Raw genomic sequence first — 16,544 nt, 5'->3', positions numbered from 1 at the left:
TAACGTATTTCTTGTCTCATGCTGAAACTCAGTTAGAAGATTTCAGGTAAAAATAACCATGGACGGGAAGACTTAAAGAGTATATGTTTGTCTTGATAATGTGAAACTTACTTGCAACAGGTTGGGAGAAGTCATCTGAGATACTGTTCATCATGCTAAGACCTGAATTGCACTAGTGGGATGCCAGTGTTCCATTGTTATTGTGGAGAAAAAAAATCTATTTCAGCCTTTTTCACTGTCCCCAGTGTAGCTGGCGAACAAAATTATTTATTCTTTTGATTCCTGTTCATTGAGTAAATTCATTATTTACAAGAAACAAATATTTTAAAGAGTTTTCATTTTAGCAAATTCCTTATTTGATTTAAAGATGTCAACTGAGACATTTGGACACATAAGCTTCCTCCAGACCTTGATCCATTTGAGCTTTGCTACCTCATGCTTTTGCTTTCAGGTAGTTAGAAGCTGATTATTTCAATTCATTGCGAAGGATCAAAGGCACTTATCTATCACCTTCTATCTTAAAACATTTTGGTTTATTCTTTTTTCTATTACTATCTTTGGTTCTTTTTTTCTGATCCTAAAATGTCACTTAATTGGCAGGACTCCTCAGAAATAACCACCAGTGGTTCAAGAGGTTATTTTGGCTATTTTCTCAAATATTGTAGATTGAATTCCCAAGGCCCTGATGATTTGGAACCACCCACTTTATCTTCGTATTTTTAATTTTCCTCATATTCTGTTCAGCAAAAGTTGTACTGTCAATTGCCTGGTAGCAAACTTTATTGGGAAAGTTAAATATAGGAGGCCAAATCCTCCATTGAGAGAAGTGTCCTTTTAAATGAAAGCTGAAAGTACACTTCACAAAGGTAATTCCACTCTACGCAAAAAGATTCCTTTTGCTTGTTTGTTTCATGGAATGCAAAAGATTTGTTCTGAAATCACACTGCTGGTATGATTTCAATTACAAAAGAAACATCCAAAAATGCAGTGATGGGGCTGCTAGTACAGCATGCTATGATAAGAAAACTTTAATTTAAAAAACACGAGAACGGCAGGCGAGCTGAGGGTTTGTTCCCCCGATACCTGGGAGGTCCTGCCGGGCCGGGCTCTGCACTCAGTACCCACCTCTGCCGAAGGACAGAGCCAGTGATGAGGCCTGCATTTCCCGCAGCACTTTCTGTACATCAATGAGGAAATCCCACTGAACCTTCCCTCTACAAAGTTACTGCGGGTCAGGGCTGATGCCGGCTGCACAGGAAGCCGTCTCACATTCCCACTTTCACCCGAGGATCTGGGTGTTTCCCGGCCCCATGGAGACAGCCGGGCGCTCAGACTCGGCCACCCGCGGCCTCCGGGGCTTGCGCCCTCCCATCATCCCGTACGGGGAGGCCGTCTCCGCCGCAGGAAACAGGTGGGGAGGAGGGCAGGGCGAACCCTCCTGCCAAGTCCTCGTGTGCATTGCCGCACTCTCTGTATGCGAGCCGCTGCTCCCCCTGCCCCTCGCCGATAACTTTTTTTGCCAGGCTTCGCGCCGCCTGCCGCCACCGAAGGACCACCCAGGGTGGTGGTGGGCTTAAGGTGGCAAACTTTCTGCTCAGATGGGCGAGGGTGGCAGCTTCGTCCTTCCTTTATCTTCAACATCACGGCTGCAGCACCATCCTCCCTCGGGCGCGCTACGCTGAGCGGGGGGCGGTGCGGCGGAGCCCTGCGCTCGTTCCGGCAGCGGGCGCCGCTCCGTTTCGGTCCGCCCCGCACCGGAGAGCGAGCGGCGGGCTCCGGCGGGCTCTGCTGCTGCTACTGCTGCTGCCGCCACCGCCGCCCCCGTCGCAGGAGGAGAAGGATGGAGCCGGGCAAGGAGCCCCGAGTGCCCACGGGGGAGAAGCCCAGCGAACCAGAGCCGGCGGTTTCCTTCCAGGCCCGGCTGTGGAAGAACCTGCAGCTGGGGGGCAAGGGCCGGAGCGGCGGCGGGCGGGCAGCAGCTGAGCGCCGCACTGCGGAGCCCCTCGCCCCGCCGCCGCCGGCGAGCAGCAAGGGGGACCTCCAGCCCGGTGGCAAGTGGAGCGGCTTCAAGCGACGGCGGCAAGTGCTAGACCGCGTCTTTTCGTCCTCACAGCCCAACCTATGCTGCTCGGCCGCCGAGCCCCTGGAGCCGGCCGGCGAGTCCGGCTCCGCCCTGCGCCGCCTGCGGGAGCACCTGCTTCCCCCAGGCAAGGGGCCGCCGCCCGGCCGCCGCCCGGAGCACGCCGCCGGCTGTGAGGGGCCGGCGGGTGGCCGGGAGGGACGCCGGCCCGGGGCGCACCTGTCCCACCAGAAGAGCTCCTCGCTGCCTAGTACCGCCTGCCTGGAGCAGCTGCTGCAGGGCTCGCCCGTCCCCGGCAGGATCCAGGACCAGCGGACGGAGGACGGCGACAGCAGCGCGGTGAGTGCCGGCCCGCGTCGTCTCTCTGCGTACAGGGCCGGGTGGGGAGGTTGAGCGGGAGGGGTGGTAATCCTTGGGGAGAGGAGAGGAGAGGAGGTGAGAAGGGAACTGAGGTAAAGAGAGGTGGGTGGGCGACCGCTGGGGAAGGGAGCTGAGGTGAGCCGAAGGACGGCCACGGCTGAGTCTCAGCCCTCCTCCCGCTCGCTCGCTGTTGAACAGTGCCCTTCGCCTAAGAGGGACCGGCTCCGCTCCCACCCGCATCCCGCGTCGGAGCCCTGCATTCCCCCAGCACGCCGTGACAGGCGGTGTCGCGGGCCCGAGCCGCGGGAGCACCGCTGCCGGCCGTGCTCCTGCTGGGCTGCAGGAGCGACCTCCCTCAGACCTTCACTGCATAAACCACGCAGAAGAAAGGTGTCTCGGAGGCTGGAGTTAGGCTCCCCTCACTCTCACGCCTCGCAGCTCTGTGCGGGCCTTCTCTGCTGGTGTCTGCTTTTAACACATGCAGCGCGGCTTTTCCTCAGGTGATCTCGGCTTTTCCCCTTGTTTGGTTATCCAAATTTGAATGACTATGTCTTTTGATTTCTACAAGACATTCAAACGACAACCACTAGTACACATTTAATAGATTGTAGGTAGTTATTTGGCTGGGTAGTGTCTCATGGAGCTGTCAGTTCGGTGTACAAGACTAGTTCTGGTTGTTGGGAGAAGGCAGTAAACAAAGCCATAACTCTTCCAGCTGTCAGTTTTTAAATTGCGTGGTGAAGCTACTGTTGATAGGGACTGCTGAATCTTGGAATAAATTTACTGCGAGAAAAGTGCAAAACATATGAGTATTTTTGGATCTTGTGTAATTCTAAGCAGCCATCGACCTTTCTCAGGAGTAACTGACTAATGCATATAATTATAAATTGTCTTAGGTCATAATCAGGGAGAAATGTGTAGCTGAACTAAAAGATATGCTCTGTGAGTTGTCAAAAATAGGCTATATAAATGCATTTGACTGCTGCCAGAGCAGTATCTATGCTAATGAAGGATGGCAGTACTTCTGCAGCGATTTGCAAGTGTACCTTGAAGTCAGTGGTACTTTAATGTCCCTCTGCAGAATTCAAAGGAGTTAGTCTTCAGAAATATGGGACCTGGACTTAACTTTATGTCATGGGGTTGCTCTGGTTGTAATCACTGGCCTGACTGGAAACTACTGTGGTTATCTCTTGTATAATGCTTTTAAAGGGTTTAGATCATTGCTTATTGAGGTGGGTTTATTGTGACAGGTGTCCCTAAAGTGGGCATTTCCCTGCAGTAGTTAATCCCTTCCTCCCCAAAGCACTGGGGATGTATTGCACATTTTAAGTATTTAAGTACTGTTGTTTGAGACAACAGGACATTATTCTGCTTTAAAGACTGCTGCATTTAGCAATATGAACATGTGAGACTTTCTTCAGTGTTATTCTGCTATTGTGTTTAGTAAAGAATTGTAAATGTTTGCTTACAAAACATGTCAAATGTTTTTTAGTTGTGAGGGCATTACTCTTGTTTAGAACAAGGTACAGTCATAGCATTTGGAAAGAATAGTGTTAAATCAAATCAATTTAGGCTTTCTAACACTTGTTTTTAATTAGCAGGATTATGACCAATTCCTCCAAGTGTTACCTAGTATTTATTTGGGCTGTGCCTGGATACCAGACATGCTGGTTTTGATAATAAAAAAGCTTGCTTGTGTGTTGATGAAGTTTGCAGAGCTGCTGATTGTGTCTGTTTCAGAGGGATGATCTGAAACAGAATAGCTTTTCTGCTATTTCATAATAAGCACATTCACTGCTTTTCTCAATTCTAAAGTATAATCTTACTTGGGTTATTAAATCTAGTTTAATTCACCTGCTTCATTGAGTTATAGGACATTTGGGGAAGTAAGACTCCAACTATAAAGTGTCATTGGTTGTCTTCAAGTATGCCTGGTACTCTTCAGTGATCTCTTAACAGAGCAAGGACCTTCCACTGTGAGCAGCTGGAGTTTCCATTTCAGTGTACCTCAGGAGCCGTTGCATGCTTACAGGCTATACCCCAGGGCAGTAAAGTCCTTGCCTAACCTCAGTCATGGCCTTTACACCCTTCTGAGGATTTGGGATTACACATCTGGTAACATGAATAGCAGTTTGGAATAACTTGCATTTTTCAAATCCAAGTTTTACTTACAGCATGTGCTGGTTTTAACAACTGCAGGGAACAAACCTGCAAGCAAGCTGTTCCCTTTCCCCCTGTGCCTTTTGACAGTGGAGAGACTGTAAGAGATTGTGAGTTAAAATAACAATTTACTAGAAGCACCATAACCACAGCAATATCAGTAGCGAGAAAAGTATATAAAAAGAGGATGTCCCACACTCTAAAGTGCATTTTATCACTGGGAACAAAAGAAAAGGTGCTTCCCAAAGATCATGCCTGGTGATGTACTTGGACAAAGGCAACATGGCTATGAGAGCTCTGGTGGCTTAATGTTCGCATCCCCCCAGCCCAGTCTAAGTAGGGCAAGCCAACCCCTCTGAATCTTGCGCCATGCTGCCACCTTGGACTGCTCCAATATGTTCTGCACAGCCTTCTCTGGTCCTGCCACCACTCACTCAGCTCTGCTGGGGCTTGGGCTCTGAATAGCTCAGCTGAGCTTGTGCCCCTTCTCTCTCTCTTTTCTAACATTCCCTGGAGCAGTTGTCTTGGACTCGGCATTGCTGTCCTTCAGCACCACATCCTAAAGCCACAGCTCAGAGGAGCAATGGTGAAGAGGGGCTTGGTCCACCTGGTTTATCCCAATACCTTCTCCCTGGAGAGAGCCAGGCAAGATGGTGCACTTCCCCTCCTGCTCCTTGGCTTTTCCTGCTGGGACCACAGTGATAATGTGTATGATATGGAATAAACATCATTAAAAGCTCCATTCAGTTTTTTTCGGTAACCAGGACACAACAGCACAGACTTACAGCAGTGTCTGGATTTTCATTGTCTTTCATTGCAGCCTTACATGCCCAAAGATTAAAAAATGTATATCAGAATCATTAAAATGAGATTAAATTACCTAAAAGTAAATCAACATAAAATTGCAACTTCTTTTAAAATATATGTAAAATTTTATTGAAATAGAGAGCAAGCAGATGCTACTGCCTCATTTGGATTGAGACTGTTGAATTTTTTAGCAAATCTGCGCGCAAAAAGATCTACTACATACCTTAAGGGAGATGGCGGAGAGAAATAAAATCCCACAATAAGTCAAATTTTTTGTGCTTTTAAGCTGAAATAATACATTTGTCATCACTGAGAGGGAGCATGAGTTAGTGGGTGGGAAGACTTACAATGTAAGATGTTATCGTGAAATGTACATATATTTAGCATAATCAAGCAATTTAAATTTTATTTGAACTCATTAAAATGTGATATAGCACTATTGCATTGGGCATGGACAGTCTAGCAGAGAGACCTAGTTTTCTCAGTATTGAATAAAGCTTCTGTTGCATTGAATAGGATTAGTATCTTGGTTTGAACAGAATGGCACAAATAGAAGGGTAGTCTTATGCAAAAAATACCTATTATATTTGAGTTCTAAATACTAACCTAGTTCTTTGCTGAAGACTGAATAGTTCTTGGAGTAAGATTTCCAGTATTTTTGGGAAGGGAATTTAAACTATTTATTGGCAGGATACTCAGGTTTCTTTTAAACAGTAACTGAAATGTAAATGTATGTTTTTAGGACAAAGAAATGAACACGTGTAATTATACATAATCCGTCTTCCAGTTTCCAAAGACTATGAGACAGGTTTCTTTGGCCAAACTTTTCATAACTTTCCACATGGCAGCCAGTCACTGTCATGTAGCTGAGAGCCAGCCACGTGTGTGCTGCATCCTTGAAGGACTTAGATGATAGTGATGGACGCCTCCTGGGGTGTCCCCTGGACAGGGGATGACAACAACACTCCAGAAGCAATGCTTCACAATGCTTCCAGTGTCTGAGTGTACTGCCATGGCCCAAGGCAGTGAGGCAAGGGTTTTTCTACTTGTCCCTTTTAATTTTCCTTTCCGTGCCAGCTGGAGCATGAATTTATCTGACAGTGCCTGTGCTAGCATGGCCTTTTTCTTTAATGTGAGACATAGCTTTGCATGAAAAGTTTTATATTACTAGTATTTTGTCACAGTAATTTAGTAAAAACCAGGAGGGTGAAAATATCCCTGTTTCTTAAGACATGTAGTAATAGAGACCCTACAAGTGTTTCACTATCTTAATCAAAGAACATGGATCTGGTCATATGTCATATTGAATCAAAAAGGAACATGAAGAGGGCTTAGGGAGAGGGTTCTTGGTTGAAGGGAAGTCCAGGCTGCAGTCTGACTGTCACAGTGAGAGGTCTTGTGGGCACTTCTCTCCAGTATGTTTTCTTCAAAGATAACAACAAATCTGATAACAAATTTTGTAATTTCTTGACTTCTTAAAATGTGTCCAGGTCGATCCATTACACCAAAAGAGTGGACAGGCTCTTAACCCCTTCCATTAATGTTTCCAGTTCTTTGAGTGGCTATGTGAATAACATGGAGGTGTGGAAGAGCACCGGGGTTATTGCAGAGGGAAGATGGGGGCTGGCTGGGGCTGCTGCTCAACCTCTAATTTCTTAGCCATAAGAAAGCAAGTTTCATTAATTTTTTGACACATGGAGCTGTTTGTTTCATTAATGAACAGAAATTGGGAAACAGTGGTCTAGAATGTACAAATATAGACAGATGAGAGATGAGATGAAGTGGAAAACTGGAGATGCATCCAGATATAGGGTTTTTCCCATTCTTACAAATAAAGATAACTATTACAAAATAAAGTTGATGTAAGAGGGTGAACTGTGTGACACAGGAGGAGGACCTGCAGAAAGGGAGTTTAGTGAGCTGGCTTGTATGAGGAAACATTGCACTTTCAGGGTAAGGAGTGTTGTCTTGTACTGGGATGCTGAGAAAGGAAATCTGAGTTAGTAGAAAGGAGTACAGATTGAGCTGGGAAGAAGCCTGAAGAGAAGTGAGTGGAATTTGAATTTAGTGTGGAGTGGGATGCAGGGACAATGAAGCCCAGACTGGCATACTATGCATGTTTCTCTGCCTATACCAGAATAAATCTATAATTGGTTTAGAGCCATGTGAGTCAGTGAAGTTACACAAGGGAAAACTTTAGTTTGTTTGTTATAATTGGTGTATGTAATTGATCCAGCCAAAGAAGGAAAAAGAAGAAAAGATGAAAGCCTGAAATGTCAATGAAAAGCTACAAAGATAATGTCACCCAAGAGGATCTTAATTGCTACTTTAATTTCACTGAGAAAGATGAAGGTGGTGAGAAAATTTGAAAACTGATGACTGTCAAGGATTAATTACCTTTTCCTGACACAATGCTGGTACAAAACAGAGAGTTGGAGAGCGCTATTTTGCACGGGTATTTGGAGGATGATTTGAGAGCAGCATAATTGTGAAAATGGAGAGGGCAATATTTTAGAAAGCAGGAGAACACTTGCTTTTAGGGATGTGGCTACTGACACACAGAGAATGAGTAGATGAAAAAATGTTTAGGCTGGGTGAGAAGACCATGGAGCTGCTTAAATTACACAGAAATAGCAACCAAGAGTAAAAAACTGCTGCTGAAGTTTGTTTCTTTTAAGACAGCTGTTGCAACTAATCAAAGCTGTTTGTTTCTCCAAGAGTTTAATTAGACATCTGATTTTGTTAAGGGATGTTTTCATTGCCCAATTTTTCATTGTATTAATCTCTAATAGAAGGTTAATCTTTCAGCAGTTGGAGATGTACTAACCTGTTTCTTGTGCTCTGTCAGCATCTGACCAGACTGTCCGTTTATGGTATTTTAATAACAGTGTATATATGTTACTGGAAGACAAATCAAGATATGGCACAATAGAGTTGTTATTGAATAATATCTTGAATGACATCTGCTTAATTAACTAAAGATCTGAGGAGTTTTCAGAGTGAGCTACATGATTTTTCAGTATTGGTCAGTTTGCGTTTATCCTCATGTATAATATTTGGATTATTTAAAGTGAACTAATAGTGGCTGTTTATCTATAACCTCATTTAAACTTTATTTCCTCTTCTCACCCTTTGCATTTACTGCTCATCTACTGCTTATTGTGAAATAATTATATTGAGAATAATAGATGTTTGGATGATAGGACTTGCCACAGTCCTTGCACCAAAAGATCAAATAAATGCTTATTTCGTAACAAGTGACTCAGCTGTAAAGTGCTTAAGTTTCAGGGGTTTTATCTGGATTTAAAGTGACTGTGTCGAAACTTACTTCAGTGTACTTCATATGTGTGTATCATAACCTATTGACCTGTGCTGAACTTTAAAAATTTAAAAATACAGATATAGAAACCCACTTGTAGACTAGACTTTCTTTTTTTTCCCAATAAATACTGAAAAATGTTCCTTCCCTCTTTTTGACATGTTGAATGTTGAATGCAGAAAATTAGTAATTCCAGTTAGACTTACCATCAGTTACTACATGTTGCAGGGAGAATTACTTATTAGTGTTTTTAAAAAAATATTACTAAAACATGCCACTATGTCATTTAGCACCCAGTTTTGTAGGAAGTTCTAGCTTAACTGGTTTGTCTTGTGTTATGTGCTAATAAATGAATAGACGCAAGTATCTTTTTTTTTTTTCTTATTGGATAAATTTCTGGTCTTTGGCAAGATGACTGAGAATTCACCATTGATCTGAAGGATATATTTGTGTTTTCCTCTAATCTTACTATCTATCCTAGATCTTGGATATTACAAGTGTTATCTTCTAGGTAATTCTAAGAGGGTAGCTACAATGTAATCTCTGAAGCTTTTAAGTTCAAAAAATAAATACCCTCTCTTCCTTATCTTGGAGGGACAAGAGAAGGCAGAATTCCTCCAATTTTTATCTGTAGTAGACGTAGTTTATGGAAATGACAAATTAGATCACATTTAGTTCAGTATGGAGGGTTATTTATGTAAAGTTTGTGTTATGCTCAGTGTATGTTCTGCTCAGTGTATTTCTGTAAGTGTGAACTGATGACAAACCATAGCAAGTGCACCAGAATTATCTTGTATATGTAGAGTATATAAATTCCAGAAAGTATTTGTATATATTGAAGTCTTATGGGGTAGGTGACTATGCTGGTTTGAAGATAAACTAGCAGGAGAAATTAACTCCATGCAAATACCTTGTGAGAGGTTTCAAATTGGACTTACGATTTAATAGGAAAATTACAATAAAGGCAGAAAATACAGAAACACTGGCTTAAACTCACAATGTCAGAGTACAACCTGGCCCCTGTTGGTCAGGGCTGGTAGTTGCAGTCCATTTAAGCAGTAGCTGCAGGGCTGCTGAAATGATGGTTGTGGTCTTGTGGAAAGCAGTTGTCCTGTGGAAATTTGGGTTCCTCCTCTGGATGCCCATTTGTGGTGGTTGTTCTCCCAGTCCCAAAACCCCAGGTTACGTATGGTCAGATTCAGCACCATCCCCAGGGCCGGGAAATCTGCAATGGATTGGTATGAGTCATGGGATGTTTTGGGGAGTCCTTGATGACCTAGGTTGGTACAGCTGAGCCCATTGAGGCTGTTGAGCCATTAGGTCCCACTGGCAGAGATGACCCCCGTAGGCTGGGTATTGTTATAACTGCAAGTCAATATGTGAAGACAAAGCAATGCTGTCCTTTCACTCAGGGTTTAACAACCAGCTTGCAGTCTGGTCTTGGGTGTGCACTAAGCAGCTGTTGCAAATGATCCACCATTAACAGTTCATCAAGAATAATGTAAGTGGGTGTGGAATACATGCCTTGGCTACACCCGCATGGGCACTCTTTCTCCTGTGAGACAGGGATTCATACCTTCCCAGCAAGTCTGATGTTTCATATTTCAAAGGCTTAGGAACAATGATATACCATCACTGTCAAAATATCTAGTTTTGAAAGGTTCAGACTCAGTGTGAGACATGAGATCTGCGGATAAAAATATTGCAGTACTGGGATTTTTGTCAGTTAAAGCACCTCATGTTTCATGTGAGTGACTCTTTTGGTGAGGAGAAAGACTATGTCTTATCAAGTCAGGTAATTAATAAGGATGGTGACCAGTCTTGTTCCTTTGTGCTCTGCTTGGATTTTATTGATTTGCTTTTGTGTGTAATCTTTTAAACCAAAAAATCATACAGTCACAGAGTGGATTGCGTTGGAAGGACCTGAAGGATCATTTTAATGGCTTATAAACTGATGGATACAAGTACTATTACATGGATAATTTGACACAAAGGGATTTTTTTATAATTAGTATAATACATCTTGTAAAGTATTGAATTAGTAGGATTAGAATTTCTCAAATTGTCCTAATTTTGGCCAAAGACTGAGTTAATTTTCTGACAGTTCCCATGAAGGGTTGTAGCTTGGATGACAGTTTCCATGAAGGGTTGTAGCTTGGAGCCTTGCAGGCACCAGGGGTTGCTGTGCTACACCATTCATGTCACCACAGGGGGCAGGAGTAAGGGATTTACATTTCTGCCAAGAAGAGGAACGTAGCACTTTGGGTGGAAGAATAAGGCACCACATGGAGGATTGTCACCATTTTCTTCCGTCTTTCCCAGGAGGAGGTGTTGAAAGCTATGTTATGGAGTCCTGCACGGTGAGTCACAGAAGCTATGGAGGGGCAAGGTGCATCAAGTCAGGTCGCAGAGCTGAAAGCCATCCAGCTGGCTTTAGATATTGCTGAATGAGAGAAATGGCCAGTGCTCTACCTCTGTGTTGACTTGTGGATGACAGTAAATGCACTGCACGGGTAGCTGGACCAATGGAAGAAGACCAACTGGCAGGACAGAGGTAAACCCATCTGGTCTGATGAATTGTGTTGAGGCATCATTTGCCAGGTAGAGGAGTTGGCTGTAAAAGCATGTCATGTAGATGTACACATACCTAGGAGTCAGACTACTGAAGAGCATCACAACAATGAACAGGTGGATTGGGCTGCCAAGATTAAAGTGTCTTAGGTGGAACTGGGCTGGCAGCATAAGAGTGAATTATTTCTTGCATGATGGGCCTCGGCTTATCAGGGAGGAGTGGCAAAATAGAGGAGGGCTTGTGATCAAGGGGTAGACTGCACACAGATAGTATGTTCCAGGTTATTCACAACTGTGAAACATTCACTGCAATCAGCAGGCCAAGCAGGTAAAGTCGCTGTGGTATGGAGCGATAATGGTTGAACCATAAATATTAGGAGGCTTGGCAGATTAATTACATCATACACCATACAAACCTGCCAAGGCAATTGTTGCATGCTTACAGTGGTGTAAAGAACCCCTGGATGGCTGGAGATGTACCCTGTGCCTCACACCACTGCCTGGAACACCAGCTTGCGGTTTGAAGACCAAGTTCTGTAGTGACATGGTACTCCAGAAAGAACTCTGTTGGACAATGAAACTAATTTTAAAGATGTCACCTTCGCCAGAGAGCATGGTATTGAGTGGGTATCATATTCCCTGTCATGCAGCACCCTATGGGAAAGTTGAATGATACAATGGACTGTTAAAAACCACACTGAAGGCAGTGGGTGGTTGGACCTATGTTTAGCAAATGCAATCCAATTAGTTAACACCTAAGGCTTTATCAATTGAGCTGCCCCTGCCCAATCAAAACCTCCACATACTGTAGAAAGTATAAAGTCCCCATGGTACATATAAAAATGTCTTAGGGAAAACAGTTTTGATTAGTTCTGCCTTCTATCCATGGGATTTTTTTTTTGCTCAGGGACCTGGGTGTATTTGGTGGATAATGCAGAGGGTCATGGAAAGACCATGTGTACCCCAAGGAGATTTGGTTCTTGGTTGAGAATCGTCTGTAATGTTGAATTGTGTGTGTAATATTTGCTGCTTACCCTTCCACTATATGTCCAAGGCCCGGCTTACTTCACCTGGCCTCATGGCCTCTCCTCCCCTGCCCAGCCCGCAGCCAGGCAGGGAGCTCTGATCTCTTTCACAGACAGAACCCAAGACAGCTTCCCCCTGGGAGTTCTCTGCTTTTAACCCCTTTGTGTTCTCAGAGGCGTATCCATGTCCTCAGTGGCCACACCAGGTGCCAATATTCAAATCTGAGCACCTATTGGTTTGACTACAGCATCCCAAAAAACTCACTTCCTCTCAAACCAGGACAGATGCAGAAATTTGATGCAGAAATTCCTGAACTAGATACAGGTTGTGTTCAAATTGAGTCACCTTTTTATGATGTGCTAATGCAACACAAAAGAGTTTTTTGTTTGAAAGTTTTGTGTAGACAAGATTAGTAAGGAAAAGCAATAAACTACAGAGGAAGTCCTGATAATAAGTGAGACCAAGATTTCTGATAAGAGAAAATGCAAAGAAAGAAGAGCAGGAAAGGCAAAAGCAGTACTGATAAAAATTCGGTAATGTTGAGACAGGGTCCTACGTATGCACCTTCAGGAGACCTCCTGCTGGTTGTCCTGAAGGATTTGAAGGAGATGGCTGAAAAAAAAGAAAAAATCCAAAAGCAAAACCAGTTAAAATAAGTTTGTGACCTTCGTACACTATACTTGAGCAAATCCACGGGATTTATTTTACCAATGAGTGAGACAGCCAATCAGGCACTGCAGGATTGTTTTGCAGTGTATGATATGTACATAAAGACAGGAGATTGACTGCCTGTCTACTACAATCTATTCAAAATCTAGGTTCAAGAAAAAAATTAAGGAATTTATAGAAAAATGTGAAATGCTTCCTTTGAAATGATGGGAAAATAGAAAGAGTCTGTTTTAATAGCAAATAGTATAATTTATCATTTAATTCTGGAATATTGATAAAATTGAAAATGGAAAATTCTGCAATACGTTTCAGTAGTATACATTATTAAATCCTGGAAGAAATTTCTGGAAGAAATAGAAGAAAGAAGGACTCCTGTACTTGAAAGTAAATGCCTAAAAATAAGTATGTGGTATGAAAAATGAATAGATTGAAACACATGTAGACCAAGAAATCTGATACGATAGACTCAGAAAAAAAAGTATGTACCCTAAACTCAAATGAGCTGTTATAAAAAAAGTAACTTTTTCCAAAATGTGGCTCCTTACAACTTTTTTTCTATGACTGAAATCTGATATTATCAAAACATAAAATTAATTGGAAGAGATGAGAGATATTTTGCACATTTTTGTACAGATAAATGCAGTCAGAGAATTCCAAATGTGACAATGCTTTTGTTGTTAAGAAGTTTAGAATTTTGATTTGCAAATAATTTTTTCATATTAGTAACTACTTAGTACTTGCCATTGACCCTTTATTGGAAGTGCAAACTTGAAACACTTTTCATGTATTTTCTTTTTTGTTTGTTTTTTAACGTCAATGCATAGAAAAACAAAAGGATGGGAAAAACCCCAAGCTTTGAAAAGGATGTTTTCTTAATTATTTCATTAATATTTTTAAAAGAAACCTTCAGAAGAACCAAACAGCAAAATCAGGAATTCAAATGATCCCTTGGAAGTTAGGCTTTCATGAGACATTTAGGACCCTGAAGACTGGGGCATTTTTATAGGTGATATAAAAAGATACTTATCATATTGGAAGTTCCTCTTATATTTTCAGACTGCTTTTAAGGGCCTGTTTCTATATGTTCAGATTGAGCATATTTGAAGACTGAGTTTATTTGAAATTTCACAGGCTTAAGCTAATCTTAGTTTTTTTTGCTTACAAGAAAAGTGAAAGTATTTACCTTGGCTTTAGACCTGAATGAGGAAAGAAGTGGTGTATGAAGGAACAAGGTCTGTTATGAACATGTACAAATACATGTGTGCTTCCAGAAGCATTCTTGGAGCTTCAAGGAAACATAGGAAGAAAAATACTTACAAAAAAGATTAAGTGGTTTTAACAGGTTAGTTGGAGCAATTGCATGATCTGCTTCTGATGAGAGCCTGTGAACTTTTCTGTCAGAATAGTCCTTGTCATCATAAGTAACTTAATAATTTAATAACTGGTTTTCTATTTGGTCTTTCGGGTTTTTTTAATTTATTTAAAAAATATTTTTCTGCTGCATGTTTCCTGTCCTGTGGTTTCCTGTCCTATTTGGTTTGTAGATTCCAGTAGCATTAAGGCTTCTCTGTTGATAGACAATAGGTTTCTGTGGGAGGGATTCTAATCCAACATTCTGGGAAATCTGTTGGGAAACTCCCTGCAATGATTTCACCAAGTCTTGTCTTTCTCTTCAGTTTCTATGGTAATATTATACCATCAGTGTCCTGGTGGTAAAGGCAATTTATTAAACATCAACTTCTCTATCTAGTGTTGTCGTTTCAACAATAAGGATTTTGACTTGGGTTAACCAGGACAAGTACAGCTGCAGGTTCTCTTGGCAGTTTATCTGGCTGGGGCTAAATTTAGCTCCGCAGTTGAGCTACATATGTAGCTTGAAGTAAATCTCAGCCATTTGCAGCCACCAAGGTACATGATACCCAAAGCAGACACCATTTTGGCCATAATTAGGAGGCACGATTCTGCTTTTGGAAAACTGTACAGCTTATGGTTTAAATAATTATAAATGCTGCACTTTGCAGTGTTGTGTCATCCAAAATGAAGTGCAGTACAAATTTGCTCTATTAGGTGGAACAGAGTCTCAAAAATAACCATCTTTCCTTAAAAGAGCTAACTCTTCCACTGTAGAAGTTTTAATGTATGGGTTTGACCTTAGCCTAATATTATGTACATATTTAAATATATGCATAATTTTAACAAAAATAATAGTTTTCCTCATGCAGTGTGAGTGAGTACTCTTGTACTATTGTACTATTTACTATGTACTATGAGTGAGTACTCTTGTACTATTTGAACTTGAAAGCCAGGAACCTAAGTACCTATTTACTAACTAACCTAATCTAGTTCAGATTTATTCCATTGAGAGATTTTTGGACCTTCCATATGAAGATTTTTGTGGAAATAATTACACAAGTGTAATTATAACCTTCTTATCACAGAATCATCTAGGAAAAGAGCTTTGAAATCATCAAGTCCAACCTGTGACCCAACACCACCTTGTTAACTAGACCATGACACTAAGTGCCATGTCCAGTCTGTCCTTAAACACCTCCAGAGATGGTGACTCCACTACTTCCCTGGGCAGCCCATTCCAATGCCCCATCACTCATTCTGTGAAAAACTTCCTAAAGACAAATCTAAACATTTCCTGGTGCAGTTTACAACTATGTCTTCTTGCCCTAAGACTGAGTCTTCTTGTCCTGTGAGACATGTTTACATGCAGGAATATACATAAGATATGTGTCATTTGTGTATATCAGTGCTACAATGAAAGAAACTTGAGGTGTCACTGCACTTAAGTAACATGGCATTAAGAAGTCTGTGTCTCTTCTCAGTGGCAGTTTCATGGTTATTTTCTGTGCCGCTGTCAAACTGAATCTGAATGTCTTTTGTGTGGTCAGGAAGGGAAACGGTTTATCACAGAACTGAGGAGTGAGAATGTATGCCTCGGCTAGTGCCAGAGGAGCAGTGACACATACCACCAGGTTTTTCTGTCTTACGCTAAGGTGTTTGCTGATACTGATGTGGTTGTGTAAGTTAGGTGTCTGTGTTTCATGCAGTACGGTACTTTCATGCATCAAGTACTGTGTTTCCTTAGCCCCGGTACTATAATGGGATTAGCTCTTACATTCTGGCAAATCCTTATTCTGTTGGGGATGAAGTGTTCTGTTCACTAGTAACATTTTAATGTATCTCAGGTGTAGTGGAGGAGGTGTAAGCAGCATATTGTCCTGAAATGTGAATTAATATATTAAAATATACAGTGGGTTGCATTTAGTGGTAAAATAGCACCTCATCGTGCAAACAGAGAAACTGATTAACTTGTTGCCTTTCTGGATGTGAACAAGGGTCAAGATTAGCTCGATTCAGAGGCTGTGTGAACAGTGGCACTTGATATGCTGTGAGTAACTGGACACGTAAGTAGAAGGTTGCTTTTTCTCTGTGCCCCTGAGCAGATGGTCCCGTGGATGAAGGCAGAGGACTCTTGCAGCAGCCTTCTTAAATTAAACGAGGAGCAGAGAGAAGACTTTGGCTTTCTGCATCTCAGAAACT

At 42.2% G+C, this 16,544-nt stretch overlaps 1 protein-coding gene across 1 annotated transcript in view; it reads left to right on the top strand.

Annotated features, from left to right (window-relative positions):
* Window positions 1–1,195: 1,195 nt before the first annotated feature.
* MCTP1 (multiple C2 and transmembrane domain containing 1) overlaps window positions 1,196–16,544 on the top strand; it is a gene marked incomplete at its 3' end in the record, with an annotated part of 214,444 nt that continues 199,095 nt past the window's right edge. The window contains exon 1 of the mRNA XM_084224913.1: window positions 1,196–2,419. Coding sequence (XP_084081039.1) covers window positions 1,841–2,419 — 579 coding nt within the window. The 5' untranslated portion in view covers window positions 1,196–1,840. The remainder of the gene's footprint in view (window positions 2,420–16,544) is intronic.

The sequence above is a fragment of the Fringilla coelebs genome (assembly GCF_963513975.1).
Source record: "Fringilla coelebs genome assembly, chromosome: Z".
NCBI classification, from domain to species: Eukaryota; Metazoa; Chordata; class Aves; order Passeriformes; family Fringillidae; genus Fringilla; species Fringilla coelebs.
The sequence above is the reverse complement of the archived record's forward strand: the minus strand, read 5'-3'. Positions and strand labels throughout refer to the sequence as shown.